General features: G+C 31.6%; 1 protein-coding gene across 2 annotated transcripts in view; it reads right to left on the reverse strand.

Moving 5' to 3' along the window:
* The window catches only part of LOC113515705 (uncharacterized), a 114,531-nt gene that overhangs the window by 37,173 nt on the left and 60,601 nt on the right, over nucleotides 1–16,757 (reverse strand). Inside the window, exon 1 of one of the 2 annotated variants that reach the window (XM_026899981.3) lies at nucleotides 5,310–5,523. The exons of the other annotated variant lie outside the window; for it this stretch is intronic. Within the exon in view, the coding sequence (XP_026755782.2) occupies nucleotides 5,310–5,360 (51 nt within the window). The 5' untranslated portion in view covers nucleotides 5,361–5,523. Of the gene's footprint in view, nucleotides 1–5,309; nucleotides 5,524–16,757 lie in introns of those variants that run through there. 2 annotated transcript variants of the gene reach the window in all.

The raw sequence follows: 16,757 nt of genomic DNA on the forward strand, positions 1-16,757 counted from the left end.
AATCCACATTATGGAGGCGTTCTCAAATGTCATAATTTTCTATCTCTTTTTTTTGTAATATTTCAGATTCTATTTTATAAAGAAAAAAAAAACTGAATTTGAAATAAAATATATAAAGATAAATCAGGACTATTCCATTTTATTAATTCCACTGACGTTATAAACAGGGGCACGTGCGCGACAAGACTCGATAACTATAGGTATCAACATAAAACAAAATTTATTTACTTTCTCGGAGGCTCTGTTGTCGTGGCGCCCGGCGCAGACGCTGCGCCCGCGCCGGCGACCTAACGGGACGCATAAGTACAACCGCCAGTTAAATCGTATACGAGTATATTGTATGGTTGTGCCTTCTACAGACACAATATGTGTTAACAAGCAGACCGACTCATAAAATTCGTTATGTATCGTTTTAACTGATACATTGACATCCATAATAAAATCTTAAAAATCTTGGAATGAAAGAACATAGTATCCTATACTAATAATAAACAAAATAAATACTAAAATAAATAAACAGCTAACTATGTATTTCCCCGAGAATAATAATAATGTGCATTATAAGCATTGTAAGCAAGTCGTTGAATCAAGTAGAAATATAAAATAATATAAATTAATGAAATAGAATATGCATAGAATGGGCCACCCCTTCCATTGCCGCGGGTTTGGTAAGCGATGACTAAGGGAAATTAATAGTCGAATGATAAGCAACAACGTCCGTTTTAAAACGTTACTAAGCCTAAATGAGGTTGCCAACCCGCCTACCAAGCGTCGCAACAAGTCCTCCCTTATTGGGGAAGCATATGCTCAGCAGTGGACAGTTTTTTTTTTGATGGGTGAAAATGGTATGGTAACCCCGCCTGCGCTAACGGGATACGCTGGTGGAGCATCAGTGAAGGGTGATAGGTGAGAATGAAAACAGGCCAGTGAGCCCATCATGATGAATTCATCAGAAATTAACCATGATAGTTTCCAGGGGGAACCGCGAGGAGGTCGACCTAGTTGGGTATATTGCTAGCAATGGGATTCTCAGTCTCCATTACTAATAATCCCTTTCCCCCCATTACTCGTACTGATTAGGGAATGGACAATTTCATTACAAAAAATCTGCTAATTTGTTATTCTTGTTTTTATATATACAGCCAAGCACATAATTATATACTTACAACACCGAAAAAATATGTCTTTATATTAGAACTTTAATAGATACATAGAATCGTAATGAAGATAAACGATACGCAACAAAAAGTAATTAGAAGCTGCACTGATAAATCAAATGTACAACTAGTGTTAAACGGACTTGTATATTACAACATAGCAAATACAAGGGTCAGTTAGCATTAGCACACGTTTTTACAGTCACGATTGAGGGGAGCCAGTGAAGCGTCCAACATATTGAATTTATAATGTAGCAAAGTTAAAGAAAAACCACGATTTGACGCTCTCTGAATCGCGTGGGAAGACGCCGGCTCGTACGATTTATTGTTTCTAATTTGTACATGTTCTATTTAGTATATTTTTCAGATTACGACCATTATATACTTAGCAATATATGTATATATATGTATTCTTCAATTGCAAATCAAGATTGATTTTAGCAAGATTGATTTATTGCAATTCAGAATGCGTTAGTGCATGTAAATGACAATAACGGGTCGCATTGATAGTATATACTTTTCTTTTTTAAATAATTTTACTTTTTTAAATATAGTTTTTTTTTATCAATTGCTCTTTTACATTATTATAATTAAGAGAAAAACTATGCCAATTGTGTTGGACTCACAATAAATTATATTAGGTAATGTATATTAAATAATACTTATTGAAAACCTGATTGTGGTCTTTAGATAATAAAAAAAAATTTGGCTACTGTAAATTATCACTCAAAGGGTAATCAAGCACAATGGGATTGTTCCCTTGAATATGCAGTTTGGCGTGTTTTTTCATTTAAGAGTTTCCTCTTGTCGGTGCAACTAATTCATGTAGCGTGTAGCTTCCCATAAATTGGCAAGTACAGCCAAATGTTTTTTTTTTTTATAAAATTTATAATTAAGACGTTTTGACACTTTCGACTATTTTAACATAAACTCAAATCAGTCTCTATATTACATTGGTGTGTATTATTTATATTTTACGATGTTACCTATCATCGAACATCAGCGGAAATGAATTTGAATCAAAATATAGTAGGTGCGTGCACTTCCCCCACGGAAATGGCTCACCTTAACATTTTAATAATTTACAGTAAATATATTGGTGTATAATTGCATGTGTGATCTGACCGCTCTTATACTTGGAGCCATTTGACTTACTACGTAGTAGTAATCTAGAGCAATACACCGATTTAATAGTAACCTACTTTAAATGGACAGCTTGCTCCATCAAATTCTACAGATTAAGAGATTACATAGATTTTTTTTTATTTTACCTCTATTCAACATAATTATATATGACTTCAAACTACAACTACTGCTTTTAATAAACGATATTTAATGTTTTGAAAATAATTGTTTGATGAAAACACTGATAAGGGAAAATACGAGTATCGTGGTAAGTAGCAGAGTAAAAAAAAAACAAGAACTTAATTACTTGTGACGATATTAAAATAATAATAATTAACTTGTTTCTTACGGTAAATATATGAACAGTTTAGATAATTAATAGTTGACGATGGAGTACTTGGCCGTGTGGTCCCGGCATAGAATAGGCTACCCCTTCCTATCTCGTGGGTGTAGTAGTAAGAGCCGATTAAGGAAGGGCGAGGGATGGGCAGCAGCGTCCTTTTTAAAACATTTGTAAAGCCTGACTGCGGTTGCCAATCCGCCTGCCAAGCGTGGCAATACCCCCCAAGGGGGAGACCTATGTTCAGCAGTGGACAGTTAACGGCTGTTATGATGATGTAGTACTTTTAATTATTTTCTATTATACGACAATATACTGCGTATACGAGTAGTGTGAACACATTGCAGTGAAATTCGATTTATGAGTCACATGTTTATTAAATCGAAGAATCGTGTAATCTTTACTGAGGTACATTTCCTATAATTGCATAATGAAGTTCACGATCGTAGGTATTACGCATTGTTACCGGTCATAATAATCGAGCCGGTGCAATGTCACAGTTGCATAACGCATGTAATATGTAGGTCTTTCGATCACAAATATTGCATTTTCACCAATAGAAATGTATAGAAAATAGGTGACAATACCTTTATGTGGGTAACATATAGAAATATTGCAAACATAGTATTAACTAGAATATTGCTATACTAATATTTGTGTTACTACAAATTCGTATTAAAAATGGTTGAAATATGCTGCTTTGTGACCATAATTATAGTCACAAAGCAAGATTTTTGTAAAAAAAACTGCACCTATCAATACAAAATTGATATGTAGCTAAAACGAGAATAAAGCCTGTCGATTACAAAAAAAAAGAAAGAAAGAAAAAAAGGAATATATATAATACATATTGAAAACTTTTCCTTCAAAGTCGCTCATTTGAATTAAAAATAAAAATAAGCTTCCAGGACTTTGTTATATCATAGTTCATCGTCATCCACCATAGGCCTCCCCCTATTAGGAGTCTTTACTAGAAGTTGCCACGCTTGGTGGGCTAGTTGGTTGGCAACAACAGTTGGATTTTCGGTAGAGTTTTAAGAGGGACAGGAAAGAGGTGGCCCATTTTATACTAGGACCACATAGCATATTATAGTTGAAATGCTGGAAATAAAGATCTTGAAACGAAATTTGAATTTTTCATTGAACTCAATGAAGTGTAACTTTAGTTTTAGACTATGAGAATAAACTATCTTTACTGCTTGAAATACAGAGAAGAAATTTCATTTCATTTTACATGCATCCATTTCTTGTTGACTATTTTGGTAATATCGAACTAGAATATTGAAAATAGCTAAATTGGAGGTAGCTTTTTTCCAAATTATTTAAAAGTCAGTAAAAGATTTGTAGAGAAAAACTGTATCTGACTGTTGAATTTCTTCTAGTTAGATCTTGTTTTTCTTTTTAATAACCTATATTATTATTAGATTGTGATGGTGATAAATTTCATACAGATTTGGATTTTCTTTCTCTTATTTCTAGTAAATAGGGGCCTCATATAACTTCAGATGCCAAGTTCAAACACTAGGCTGCAATTCGAATACGACGTGCAAACGACCGCTGTGGGGAACCGGTCGTAAGTTTGTATGTGTGCTCGATTTCTGAGAACTTCGCATCTCAGCCAATTTGTTTTTTGTACCTGATACTTAATACATTATCTTTCTATCCTCATTAAAAACGAATTACATTTTAATAGTAATTTCACCTTTTGAGTTCCGGAAACTACTTTTTTATAGATTAAAACACACAAATCTTTGTTCTGTAAGCGGACGAGTTGAAGAATCATTCAATTCATGCATCATTAGTACTCACTGCCCGAAACGAACTAAGACCCTTGAAGTTAAACGGCAATACATTCATGTGCAGTGACAAAACCCTGCAACGAAGGGCCATCCCTTTAGTATTTCGTTTTAAAATGGGGAGCTCGTCCATCCGTGCAATGACCACTACCTGTACGTATAAAATCCCAGCCCGTAATTATAAACAAAATTACTATAGGCGACTTTTGTCTCGCTTCCGCAAATACGAAAACTGCTGGCCGGCGCACCTTTCTCTTTCGCTCGAGGAGCGTTGATGTCTTTTCCTCGGGACTTGCGGTTACAGTATATGCAAAATACAGAGTAAACAAAATTGAATGTGTTTCTTAAAATTCGAAAAATAGTATATGTACAGATATAATATGAATCCATTAGTGTAGTATTTCTAAAATTCAATTATATTATATTCAATGTGATTACATTCACGTGAAAGATGTGCCCGTTTCGTGTATACTATCCGAGATGAAATCGTTTCTTTTGAATAAAAGGCTCGAATGGTCCGGCGGAGGGTTGCGGGAGAAGAGGGATCTAGATGCACGACAAGGCTCCGGGAACCGGCCGGGTCAAGTTACTTTATACCGGGCTATTTTAGGAGGGAACATAACGATATACTTGTTGTGTACTCATTGGTTTACACACAATAATCAAGTTTCACACTAATACCTATAGTTAAAAATAAGCAAAATGAAAGTGTATGAAATTTCTCAAAAAGTATGTTGATAGGCTTATATGGTTTGTATAAATAACACGGTATATGACCATAACAGTAAGAAATCTTTTATGAAAAATATAAACTACAATACTCATGTGTATCAATACGATAACAAAATTGTTAAAAAAAATATTATAAATAAATATAGGTAAAGGGCTCACCTTAGCGCTGTGGTAGAGTGCACTGTGCCGTGTAACCTTCGCTTTAGTCATTTTCACTCAATCCAGTCTAATGTCACCAAAACATGATTCCCATCACAACACAAGTGTAACTTTCATAATGCTTTCAGTCTTTTTACGAGCATGTGAAAACGGAACTTCGCACGCGCCGGCCACAAACTGTGTTTACAATGAGAGAACGAACGTGGGAGTGTACTCAAATGTATACTGTATACCAAGCTGACGACGTCAGCGCCACGGCGTGTAGTAGCGGCGTAGTAAGGAACTAAAGCACACTAGCGCGCTAAGCGGTTACGAAGCGCAACTAAGCTACGAAGGGCTACTGGCCAGCGGAGGCTTCGCAGCCGCCATCTTGTTGAGTTGCTGTTGTCCATTGCCCTCAGGATCCATGAGAATACATTATAAAATTATGGTAAATGTGTGTATAATTATGATTATGCTAAGGGAATGTGGGAATCAGTATTATTATTAATTAAATGTAAATTGAAGTAAAGTAGGTGTAGGCTATGTAGATTGACAAAAGGAATTTTTTTTAAATATTTTGTGTTAAAATAATATTTAAAAAAATTAGATATAATAAATAATATATATTTGCTATATATATTATTTATTATAGCAAGAATGTATATAACAATATTTTTTTAAATACTAATTAAATATTATATTTATTAATTTAAAGAAAACTTTAAGATTGCATAGATTGACAAAAGGAATTTTTTTTAAATATTTTGTGTTAAAATAATATTTAAAAAAATTTGATATAATAAATAATATATAAAAGGAAAGTTTTTAGTTTTTTTGTAATGAAATTAAGTATGAAAGAAGTTTTAAGAGAGCATACATGCTGTAAAATAGTTTAAATATACAGTAGATATACCTAATTAATTACTCTACAGACTTAAAATTTTCTACTAAAATTAATATCTACTCTAGAAAATATAAAATAAAGGTGTTATATATCAGAAGCCTATGCATCTAAATAAAACTTAATCCCATAACCATACAATACAACCAAAAAAAAAAAGCTAACGTGGCTTAGAATAAGGTATCGGGGCTCAGCCGAATAATAATACGTCTACCTGCTTTAATCATATTTTTTTCTTACAAAGGAGCAGGTGGCCAAATGAAAAAAGTTCGTCAAAGCGTAATAGGGGAGAACTTTCGACAATGGCGATGCATTATATTGAAAAAGTACTAAAGGTCACCTTGCGATTTTAACATTTCGTACAAATTATAGAGGGTAAGTAATAAATTTCATTCTATTTATTTGCAATATTTTTTCCAGTACATTATAAATTTTCTATTAATATCACATATACGTCGTGTAGTCCTGGTATTGAATGGACCGTTCTTTTCTATTTTGTGGGTGTCATATGAGGCGACTAATTGAACTTAATGGTATAGGGATAGACAGCAGCATCCTTCTTAAAACATTACCAAAACCTAACTGTAGTTGCCAAACGTGGCAACTATTGGCAAAACTCCCCTTATAGGGGAGGTTTATAGTCAGCTGTGAACAGTTCACAGCTAATATGACGATGAAGATGATAACAATATATATATTAATATAAGAAAGCGGAAGGGTTTGTTTGTTTGAACACGCTGGAACTACCAGTTGATTTAGAAAAGTTATTTTTTTTTTGCATGTAATAGTTCATTTCTTGTTAAAAGCTATTTAACATTATACGTGAAAGTTTGTATATATCTTTGGATTTTGTTTCTTACTCAATGATAAACAATATTTTAGATTAACATATTAAGCTATTTTCATCCCAATTTACACGAGCGTAGCCGTAAGTTACACCTTATATATTATATTTAACAGTAAGTTTTGTTCTTTCTAGTAGGAATTATATTGATTTTGTTATTGTTCGAACAACTGAGTAATTTTTTATATAATAATAATGTTCCATTATTCTTCCTTCATCACAATAACATGCTACATTCGCAAAAAGGAAATGAAACAATGTATTTTACAATTACTTTACAATTACAAATAAAATACGGTGATATATGTATCAATGAGAAAACGTGACGGAAGGAGTTATAAACGAGTAAATTATATACTTTACCTTGTAATTAGTCCTTATATCTTATAAGCTGTGCTCGCGACTGTATCCATGTAAATGAGACATTCGACTGCTAAAAAAAGTAATATAGCTTTCTTAATGTCAAATATTATGTGCATTACAAATTTTATACTAGTTAGTTAAAAAACCGTCAAAATGTAAACATTTACCAAATAAATACAATTTTATATTTAAATTTTTAAAAATGTTTTCTCATTATAACTAACAATTCTTTCTAAGAATTTTCCAAAAGAGAATATGATGTTTCTATGCAAGTCGCAATTATCGAATACTTTAATATATATGTATGTATACTATATTGTAGTCGTGTACCTACTGTGTCTCTTAACATAATAGTTTCAAGTTTCCTTTGTCTCTTGGCGCACGTGCTTAAACTACGTAGGTACCTACTGTAGATTTGTACATAGAATAATGTTACTTACGTCCCCATTCGAGAAACCAAAGTGTGACTAATAATATAAATAATATTAACGAAATGTTGATTCATCCTTATTTCCTTAATTCTATTTTTTAATCTTAGAATTTGAAATATTTGTTTATTTGTGTTTGTTTGTTTATTATCTCGTTATCTCTGTTTGGTACCTTAATGGGTCAACCAATTGTCAAGAAATTTAAGACCAAGAAAAGGATGGTATGGCTGAGTTAGACTTAGCGAATACATGACTAATGAGTTTAATCCTTTCCACTCCAATGTCGAGCATCACTCGACATTGATTTTGTACCATACCAAAAGGGATTATAAAGATTAGAATTAAGAATTATAATATAGTATCCTGTAATTACTCATAAAATAAAGTTTATCATATAAGAAAAATTCAATTTTATTTACAAAATACGAAAAATCTCTAAAAGTTAATAAACGCAATTTTAGCATGGAGCTGGTAGAATAAAAAGAAAAAAAGGCTTGGAGTGGAAAGGGTTAATTCTAAGACGCCACTCTCTAAACTTATAGCTAAAATTCAAACAATATACTGACTTTAGCAGTAACCTGCGGCTTCGCCCGTGGTCGTGTTATGATGTTACCTAAAACCTTCTTCAAGAAATAAGCTATCAAATGCAAAAAGATTTTTTAAATCCCACTCGTAGTTCCTGAGATTAGTGCCATTAAACTAATAAACAAACTCTTCCTCTTTATTATATTTGTAGACATTGTGCATAAAAATATTTAGTCATACTAAACGTAAACTGAAGACTTTAAAGAACTTTAATGAAAACTGGAGCATTATTAATCATGAAATAAATTAAACGTATATTCGAGATGATTGATAATTACCTACATAAGTAACAGATGAAAATGATTTAAACAATTTTAATAAGTTTCTCTGACAGTAAGTTCATGATGATAGTTTGACCTCACTGTACCATACGTTCCCACATAAAACACTTTATAACTTTTATCATTATTATTAATTATGCAGAAACATTACTTGTATTTTTATAAGTACATTTTTATAAAATTTAATCTCCATCAAGACAGGTTTTAATATATGATAGTTAATAACATAGGTGCTTAATGCAACTGCAATAGGTATGCGAAGATACGGCAAACTAACGCGCGTTGAAGGTAATCAGGCTTCCAAGCAACCTCTTGGCACAATTCCACAATACCTCTGCATACCGTACACATTATGTACACTATGATTTATGACTTATTCTTTATTGAACAACAACAAGAAAGAGATAAAACATCACATGACAAAAATATTATTTGATTGCAACGTAAAGTTCTTGATGGCCAAAACCTAGTATAGTGAGTAACTTAGGTCAGTAATTGAAATTTCTAAGTTTCTAACAATAATAGACATAAACTGACAGTTTTGCTACTGGATATACTATCTTGGTATGTAACTGAAACTGTAAAATTATCTGTAAATAAACCAATACACTATTAGTAACTAACGTTACACTTGTTGTAGTTACTCTATATAAATATTAATTTCCCCATAATACAAAAGGGGGTTGGGGCTATGGCCCCTTAACACAGGTTATTATATTAATCTATTTAGGAGCCCAGTTCTAAAACCACAACCACTGTACCCTTATAAAATTATAATATTAATATTAGTTAAGAATCTACAGTTATGTTTTTTACGAATAAATCTCATTTCATTTCATTTCATAAAAAATGTTACACTATTAGGGCTTAAACATCTAAAAATAGTCGAATGTGGCAAATAAATCATAATATTATTTTATACAATGACCAATTTAAATCCCCAGGGCTAGAGCAAAAATATAATATCATTTCACGCTCGTAAGCTCAATTTATACAAAATAAAGCACAAAAACGATCAAGGCGTTAAAGAGACTGCACCGTCGAAGTAAGCTGTTGTACAAACCATTACTTATTTTCATTCCAGAGTAATTGCGTACACGGCTGTCGGCCCAATTATCCGATGCCTAGTTAGGTTGCTAAGAAACGCTCCATTGCTGCCATCGCGGCGGCAGATCTATTTATTTTAGTCACAAAATTATAGGTTCTATTACGAAACCAAATTGAGGAACTCAGTTGTCTGTTCGACAATAAAAAGCTTCGAGAGATTCGATTTATCCATTTAGTTTACATCAAATTTGCTTTTTTTCTTATTATTTTCTAGCGTGTATTATTTTTACCATTCTGTAATATTTTGCCTGTTTCTATACCATTTCTATTTATTTGGGCCCACTATTTATTCCAAAGCTATTTTAAAAAGCTATTTTATCCTACTAATACTATATACTACATAATATTTTATCTAAATTGTTGATGCGGATAAAACATTAAGACAGCAAATTATCAATAACCTATGCACGCTCATTTAGTGATAATCAAAATACATTTTACTTAATAAATTGCTAATATTATATTCCCTACAATATAAATTTTGTCCTTTATGTATTTTTATATCAAATATTCATGTTAATTTTAATACACAACAGTAATAGTAATAAAAAAGGCATTCGCTACTTCGTCATTATCGTTATCATCTATTTGTAATTATTTGTTTAAAGTATCCGATTTAGTTATCCAATTATATTGATTAATTGGTCAGTTGTAGATCTAGAAAACACTGTATATCCATATAATGTCTAGAATATTTGGCTTGATGTGGCAGGCGCTGCGGTAAGTTAATTCAAACACGATTTGTTCATTCAGATTGTAGGTCAAACCAAATTATTCAGGTATTGTAAGTACCTAAATTAACTATGGTTTCTCAACACCTAAGAGTAATCTGACTAGTAGTTTATAAAGTATATAATATCTTGATGCCAGATCCTTGGATAGGCCTGACTATCCTGGGATACAATGTTCAGGATAACTCTAAACACAGAGAATATAGTCTCTATAGATTAATAAATATACTTGCTACGATTAAACTATTTGTAACAAAGATTCTATGAAGGGCCTTAGTTTCTGATACTTAACTACATCATGAAATATTTATTTATAGTCTATTTTTTATATATCAAATTATAAGTTTAAAAGGAAGATTCAGCTACTAGTACAGTAAGTACTACAAATTGATCAGCACATCCAGAGTTCCAAACCTATACACCGTTGCGTTCTATATAAGTGATTATTTTGACTTTTTATCACATTTATGCAATCTTACTTCTAATCTTGTTGAGTGACATTATGTATGCAACGATGGAAGTTTCGAAAATTTGGATATGTTAATGTAATTGTGTTTTGGTATTGATTATATCTCTTTATATGTTAAATGTTATAATTTTTTTACCATTATTATATTGCATGTATCCAGCAACACGCGTAAGTATCATTATATTATTATAAAAAATATATATAATTATTCATTGGCTTCATAGCCACTTGATGGTAAGTCATTATGAAATCTGAGTGGGCCGTAGATTCAATTCAAAATTGCATCTAACCTGAATTATAATAATATTATTATCAATTTATTATATTATTAATAATAATATAATAAATTAATATTTCTTTCTTACTTTCTAATTATTATCTGTTAATTGAGTTAGTATGAATATAAATCGTAGATTACACTATATGAGTATTATAATTATTATAAGAAGCTTGAACGACACATCCTAAATGAGTCACATCCATGAAGCCTTAGTTTATTATGATTAACATTCCAGAGACCAATATAAGAAGGGATTCTGTACAAAAAAGTTTATAGAACGTACAAAGTTGACATGAAGGTATTTGGTAACTAGTAGGTGCTCCGCAGAGTATGTAATTAAAGAAACGTGTTAATTGACCCCGTTACAAGATTTTTTGTTACGTCTACTCTTAAAATGTATTCAACTTTAAATATGTTCAACCAACTTTAAAGGAGAGAAGGTCTCTCGTTTTTTATTAATTCTACTTATTATGCTATTCGTCAATTCTACGTGAGTTTTAGTGACTCTTTTTACAAGTGCTAAGATTTAATTACACGTTAATCTCACATTATATCGATCGAAGTCAACGTGGTACAAAATTTCAAACTATCTTACTATTATTGAAAATTTTTACTGGATAATGTTTTTACATAGCATACATTTAAGAAAAATTAATATGAAGAGCTATAGAAACAAACAATAATTTTGTACGTTTGTTTTGACATCACGCAGAATCTACTGCATGAAATTGGATGCCATTTTTATTGTATTCATTAATTTAACTTAGAAACTGGTATATATTTTATCTTGATACGCCATCTGAAAGTACTCTAAAAATATTGATTGTACTACTTTATTAAAAATTAAATAAGTTTCTACGGAGGCAAATACTGCTTGTTGCTAAACAAAATCTGTAACTAGACAAACGATTGCATTTAAATTCGTTCGAAATTAAAAAAAAATCTAGTGTGTGAGAACTATCATGCATCAAATTATAAACATATACTAGAGAATAATTACTAATATACTAATTCACATTACTTACATATATATTGCATATAAAAAATCACAAATAAATAGAACAGTTCATTACAACTCTAGACTATTAATTTACTACAATGGACATTTGATGATAAATGACCATGTGTTGCAAATATAAAGATATCTTTAATTAGGATGTACATTAATCATTTTTAATAAAACATAATTATAATGAGGAATACATATCACAACGAGAGTATTACCACAGTCTAAAGAACTCTTTCTTAAATGCATGCATTATGACTGTGGTGCTGGACAGCACAGTTGCAGATTTCTTGCACTACCTTCCACGTCAACACCAACACATTACTTCTGTAGGAATTGAACATAACAACTAACCATTACTCTCCACCATATGTCTCCGTAAGAAACTATACTTATTAAGCCAACTAACTATACTATACTTATTATTATAAGATCTATCACAATATCTAATAGTCACAATCTAAAGTAATCGACGGTGATTGTCATGGTAGACGACAAACGATTGAGAAGGAGTCAGTCAGTTATAAAAAATTTATTGAAAATTATATACACATATAGAGATCATTATTCTGTGAGGAAATGTAAACCGTGAATAACGAGGGAAAAGCTCTAGAAGGAGCAAACTCCTTACTACTATTCATAAAAAAGGCATTGAGCACGTTTGATGTAATCGTACTTGGTCTTAAGTGACGATGAGATCTATAATGTTACACGTAAACTCAAATAATTGTCATATAATCGTTCGGGACATGCTAAATACATTGAACTACTGGTCGCTCATTACACTGTGGTATTACAATATTTAGTACGCAACGTAACAAGCAAATGAAATAAAATATTAATACCACTATCAATCAAAACTTCACCATTATTATACGTAATATTCGATCAATGGCGTTCTACTGCACGTGTGACGTAATCTCATTTCACACTTCGACTTTCGACCCTTCGAGGGCACAAAAAATAAATCTAAACTTTTTATTACAAAAAGTTCTATACCCGGTGAGAAGCTGCAGCAGTAACACTTAAACTAGTGATAACGATCAAAAATAAATTAGATAGGAGGGTAAAAATACTTTCCAGTTACTAAACTCGTTTTCTATAAGATAATAAGGCATTTATAGTAGAAATTATTGAGTAAACGAAATCCATATTCAGACAAGAAGATTATAATATGTCTCTACTCTCTCTCATCCCCAGGATGTCATAAGAGGAGATTGAGGGAATAAAACATAGCGTGTTAAAGAATAATTCGAAGTATAACACTATATCAAACCGTCTGGCCAATGTGTATTTCTATTTAATTATTACAATAAGAAACAAATTTTGTATATCTATGTAGGACTAATTATATCTTTGTACGATCAAAAAGCATCCAACATCTTAAAGTATGTGTGCCAAATTTCACTTGAATGTGTTCAGCAATTTAATCATTATTGGTTACTCAACAAATGTCCAAACAACCAATACACATTTTAATTTTTTTTTTTTTATGACCGGCGATGGCATAGTTGATATAATTGATCTATGTGTTTTTATGAAATTTCGGATTCGAATTTCGGTTGAACCAATTTAGGTAAAGAACATTTCTAAATTGACTCTGGTATTATTTAGTATTATTGGTTGCACCCCTAAATATACTTTGTTCGATTTCTGATATTAAAAGTTTTCATCACTTCAATATCAGACAATTTATGCGATTGTATTTGGCACTAAATTATTAATATCTTCATTAAATATTTAATTCTCATTCGCAGTTCTAATGGTGAACTTAGAACGTGTCAAACCGGTTCTTTCAACGAAACGTCTACAAAACTTACTATCTTATACCTAACGCAAGTATTTTGGGCTTTTTCTGGAGCGAAAGTAAATTGGATTCTAAATACAAAACACAAAGATCTATTTTACACGTACTGGTAATCTGGTAATAGTGTTATTGACTTTGTAGTAAGACGTAGTAAGGAAACAGGTTTGGTGCTAAGAGGAAGTGCTAACTTCACTCAAAAAGTAGTTTACCGTTATATTTACGTGTATAGAAGTCCATTTTAACCGTATAGATTTTAAACTCGGACAATTGTGTGATGTGAAATTTGGACTTTATTAAAACAATCCAATTGGACAGAATATAATTTTAGAAATACAAAAATAAAGTAGTACAACTTAAACTTTTTTTATCGAATTAAGTAGGTTTCTCACTACATTTATGAAGCATTTCACAATAACAATAATTTCCATTTGGTTCAAATTTAATTTTTTACGCACATGTTTTTTATTACTATACACAAAGCAATTGAAAAATTCGCTCCGTGAAAATCAGCATCTCAATTTACTTACAACTGTAATTGCCACTGAAAGTATAGGCCCCATGCAGAAGTGAACATGATCCATTGTCAAAGGAATTAACTAAATCCACTTAGCGAAATTATATCACAAAAAAATACAGAAGAATTGAGAATATCTTACGTTATAAATATAGACGTTTTTAGACGGAAACCGGGTGGGGCGTGCCCGCCCTAAAATCGTTTGGTGCCCAACTCAGGACACGAGCAGAGCGTTGCAATGATATGTTTGAGAGGTCATATTCGCCTTTTTTACAGGGTTGCACCCTTCACAAGAATAATTTTAAATATGCCAATATTCATAAAATTAAAACTAATTATCAAATCCATTGAATTTGAGGTTGTGCAGTGAGCTCCTACAGAGAGTGATGAGCAATGAATGCGCTAGTATAAAATTGCTACTAAAAGGCGAAATGGCGTTGAAATGTATATATATTTGAAGACACACTTTTTTTGAACTTTCAATATTTTTTATATACTCTATTATTTACTGATTAAAAATTAATTGACTTTAGTTCATAAAAAATGGCAAGTGGTTATATTTAATACAAACACGAGACATTAACTTTAATAAAGGCGAGACTTTAAATTATAAAAGATAAAATCAATATTTTCAACAAAACAGGAGACATCCCTACCATAGCAAAAATAATTATAAAAATGAATTAAGAAGTGGTAAGTGCGAGTGACAACCTTCTCAACACAGAAGCGGCTTTACAATAAGGAGGTTCTGGATTCGGTTCCTGTTCAAGTCCATTTAGGAACCGATTTTTGCTGAATTGGCTCATGTCTGGATGTTTCTAGGTGGTGCCCCTGGATGAATTCTCATAACATAAATTTTTCGTAACGAAGTAAGTGAGTGTTTCTGAAAATTGCAGTTATTTTCTTTATATTTCATCTTCATTACTTCGGTGTTCAAACCTCGTATAACATTCAGTAGTTATCTATGATACAGACACGAGTTTAGATGAATTTAGATAATTTGACAATAACTAAATGCGTAAGTACGACTAATAAAATGTATTAAACTAATTGTTGAAAGATCGATATCACAGTAGGAAATGTTTTATTTGATGGCAAATTGACGCAAATTGGCGTTGGTAACGCATAGTCTGATTATGGAATAGAGCTTCTGTAGTGTGGGTGTTAGATAATGTAGAGATGAATAAGAAAACATTACCTACTTCCATGGCCGCTCAGAAAATAATTATGTGGTCCCTAACTCCTTATATAGAGATTTAAAAACTACGGATGATCTCTCACACATGTACTCGTATTATATACATTAGTTACTACACAGCACAATGAGCATGAATATTTAAAATATACTGTGACGTCCATCGAACTTCTCATGCTTTACTATTCCTAAAAATGAGATTTTATTAAATGATGACAGCACGCAAATGCAATAACAACGTATGTCAAACATCCACAGATAATCCAAACTCAATAGGCGAGTCATATAATATGCTTTTTCGACATTCTTATATAATGAAAAATAATAATGATCAGTATTGATAGCATAATGAAAGTGTATTATCGTAAATAGGGCCTGATGATCAAGTAAAACTTTTAAATTCCTTCTCAAGATTTAAATGACTACCAACATCGTAAAGTTGAAAGTACCGAAAGTTTGAACGGTAGATGAAACGTATTTCACATCCATTGTTGGAGGTCCTTTATTAACATAATGTTTCTCTTTCTAATACTCAGATGCTATTGTGACTAGGGATGTCAACGTTTATACAAGTTATCAAAGTAAGTTTATCAAAGCCAATATTATATAATTTAGGAGTAAAACGCACAAAGCACGATTGAACTCGATTTTAAACTTAAATTAATAATTGATTTCCACTACTGTACAATATCACAGTAGTAATAAAGATAAAAAGAAAATAAAGTATACCTATCATTAATATAAGATTTTAGGCTAAACTGACTGTATGTAATAAGTGAAATGACTGAATTAAGATCGAAAAAGAAAGTAAAATAATATTGAACTGAGCTGAAATAACGAGCTGACTGCGGTTGCCAACTGCTGGCAAAACCCCCCAAGAGAAGGCTTATGCTCAGCAGTGAACAGTTAAAGGCAGATATGATGATGAGCTGAAATAATGGGATACCAGAAGCAA

Source organism: Galleria mellonella, unplaced genomic scaffold, assembly GCF_026898425.1.
Source record: "Galleria mellonella isolate WM207_F2 unplaced genomic scaffold, CSIRO_AGI_GalMel_v1 utg173, whole genome shotgun sequence".
Taxonomy (NCBI): Eukaryota; Metazoa; Arthropoda; class Insecta; order Lepidoptera; family Pyralidae; genus Galleria; species Galleria mellonella.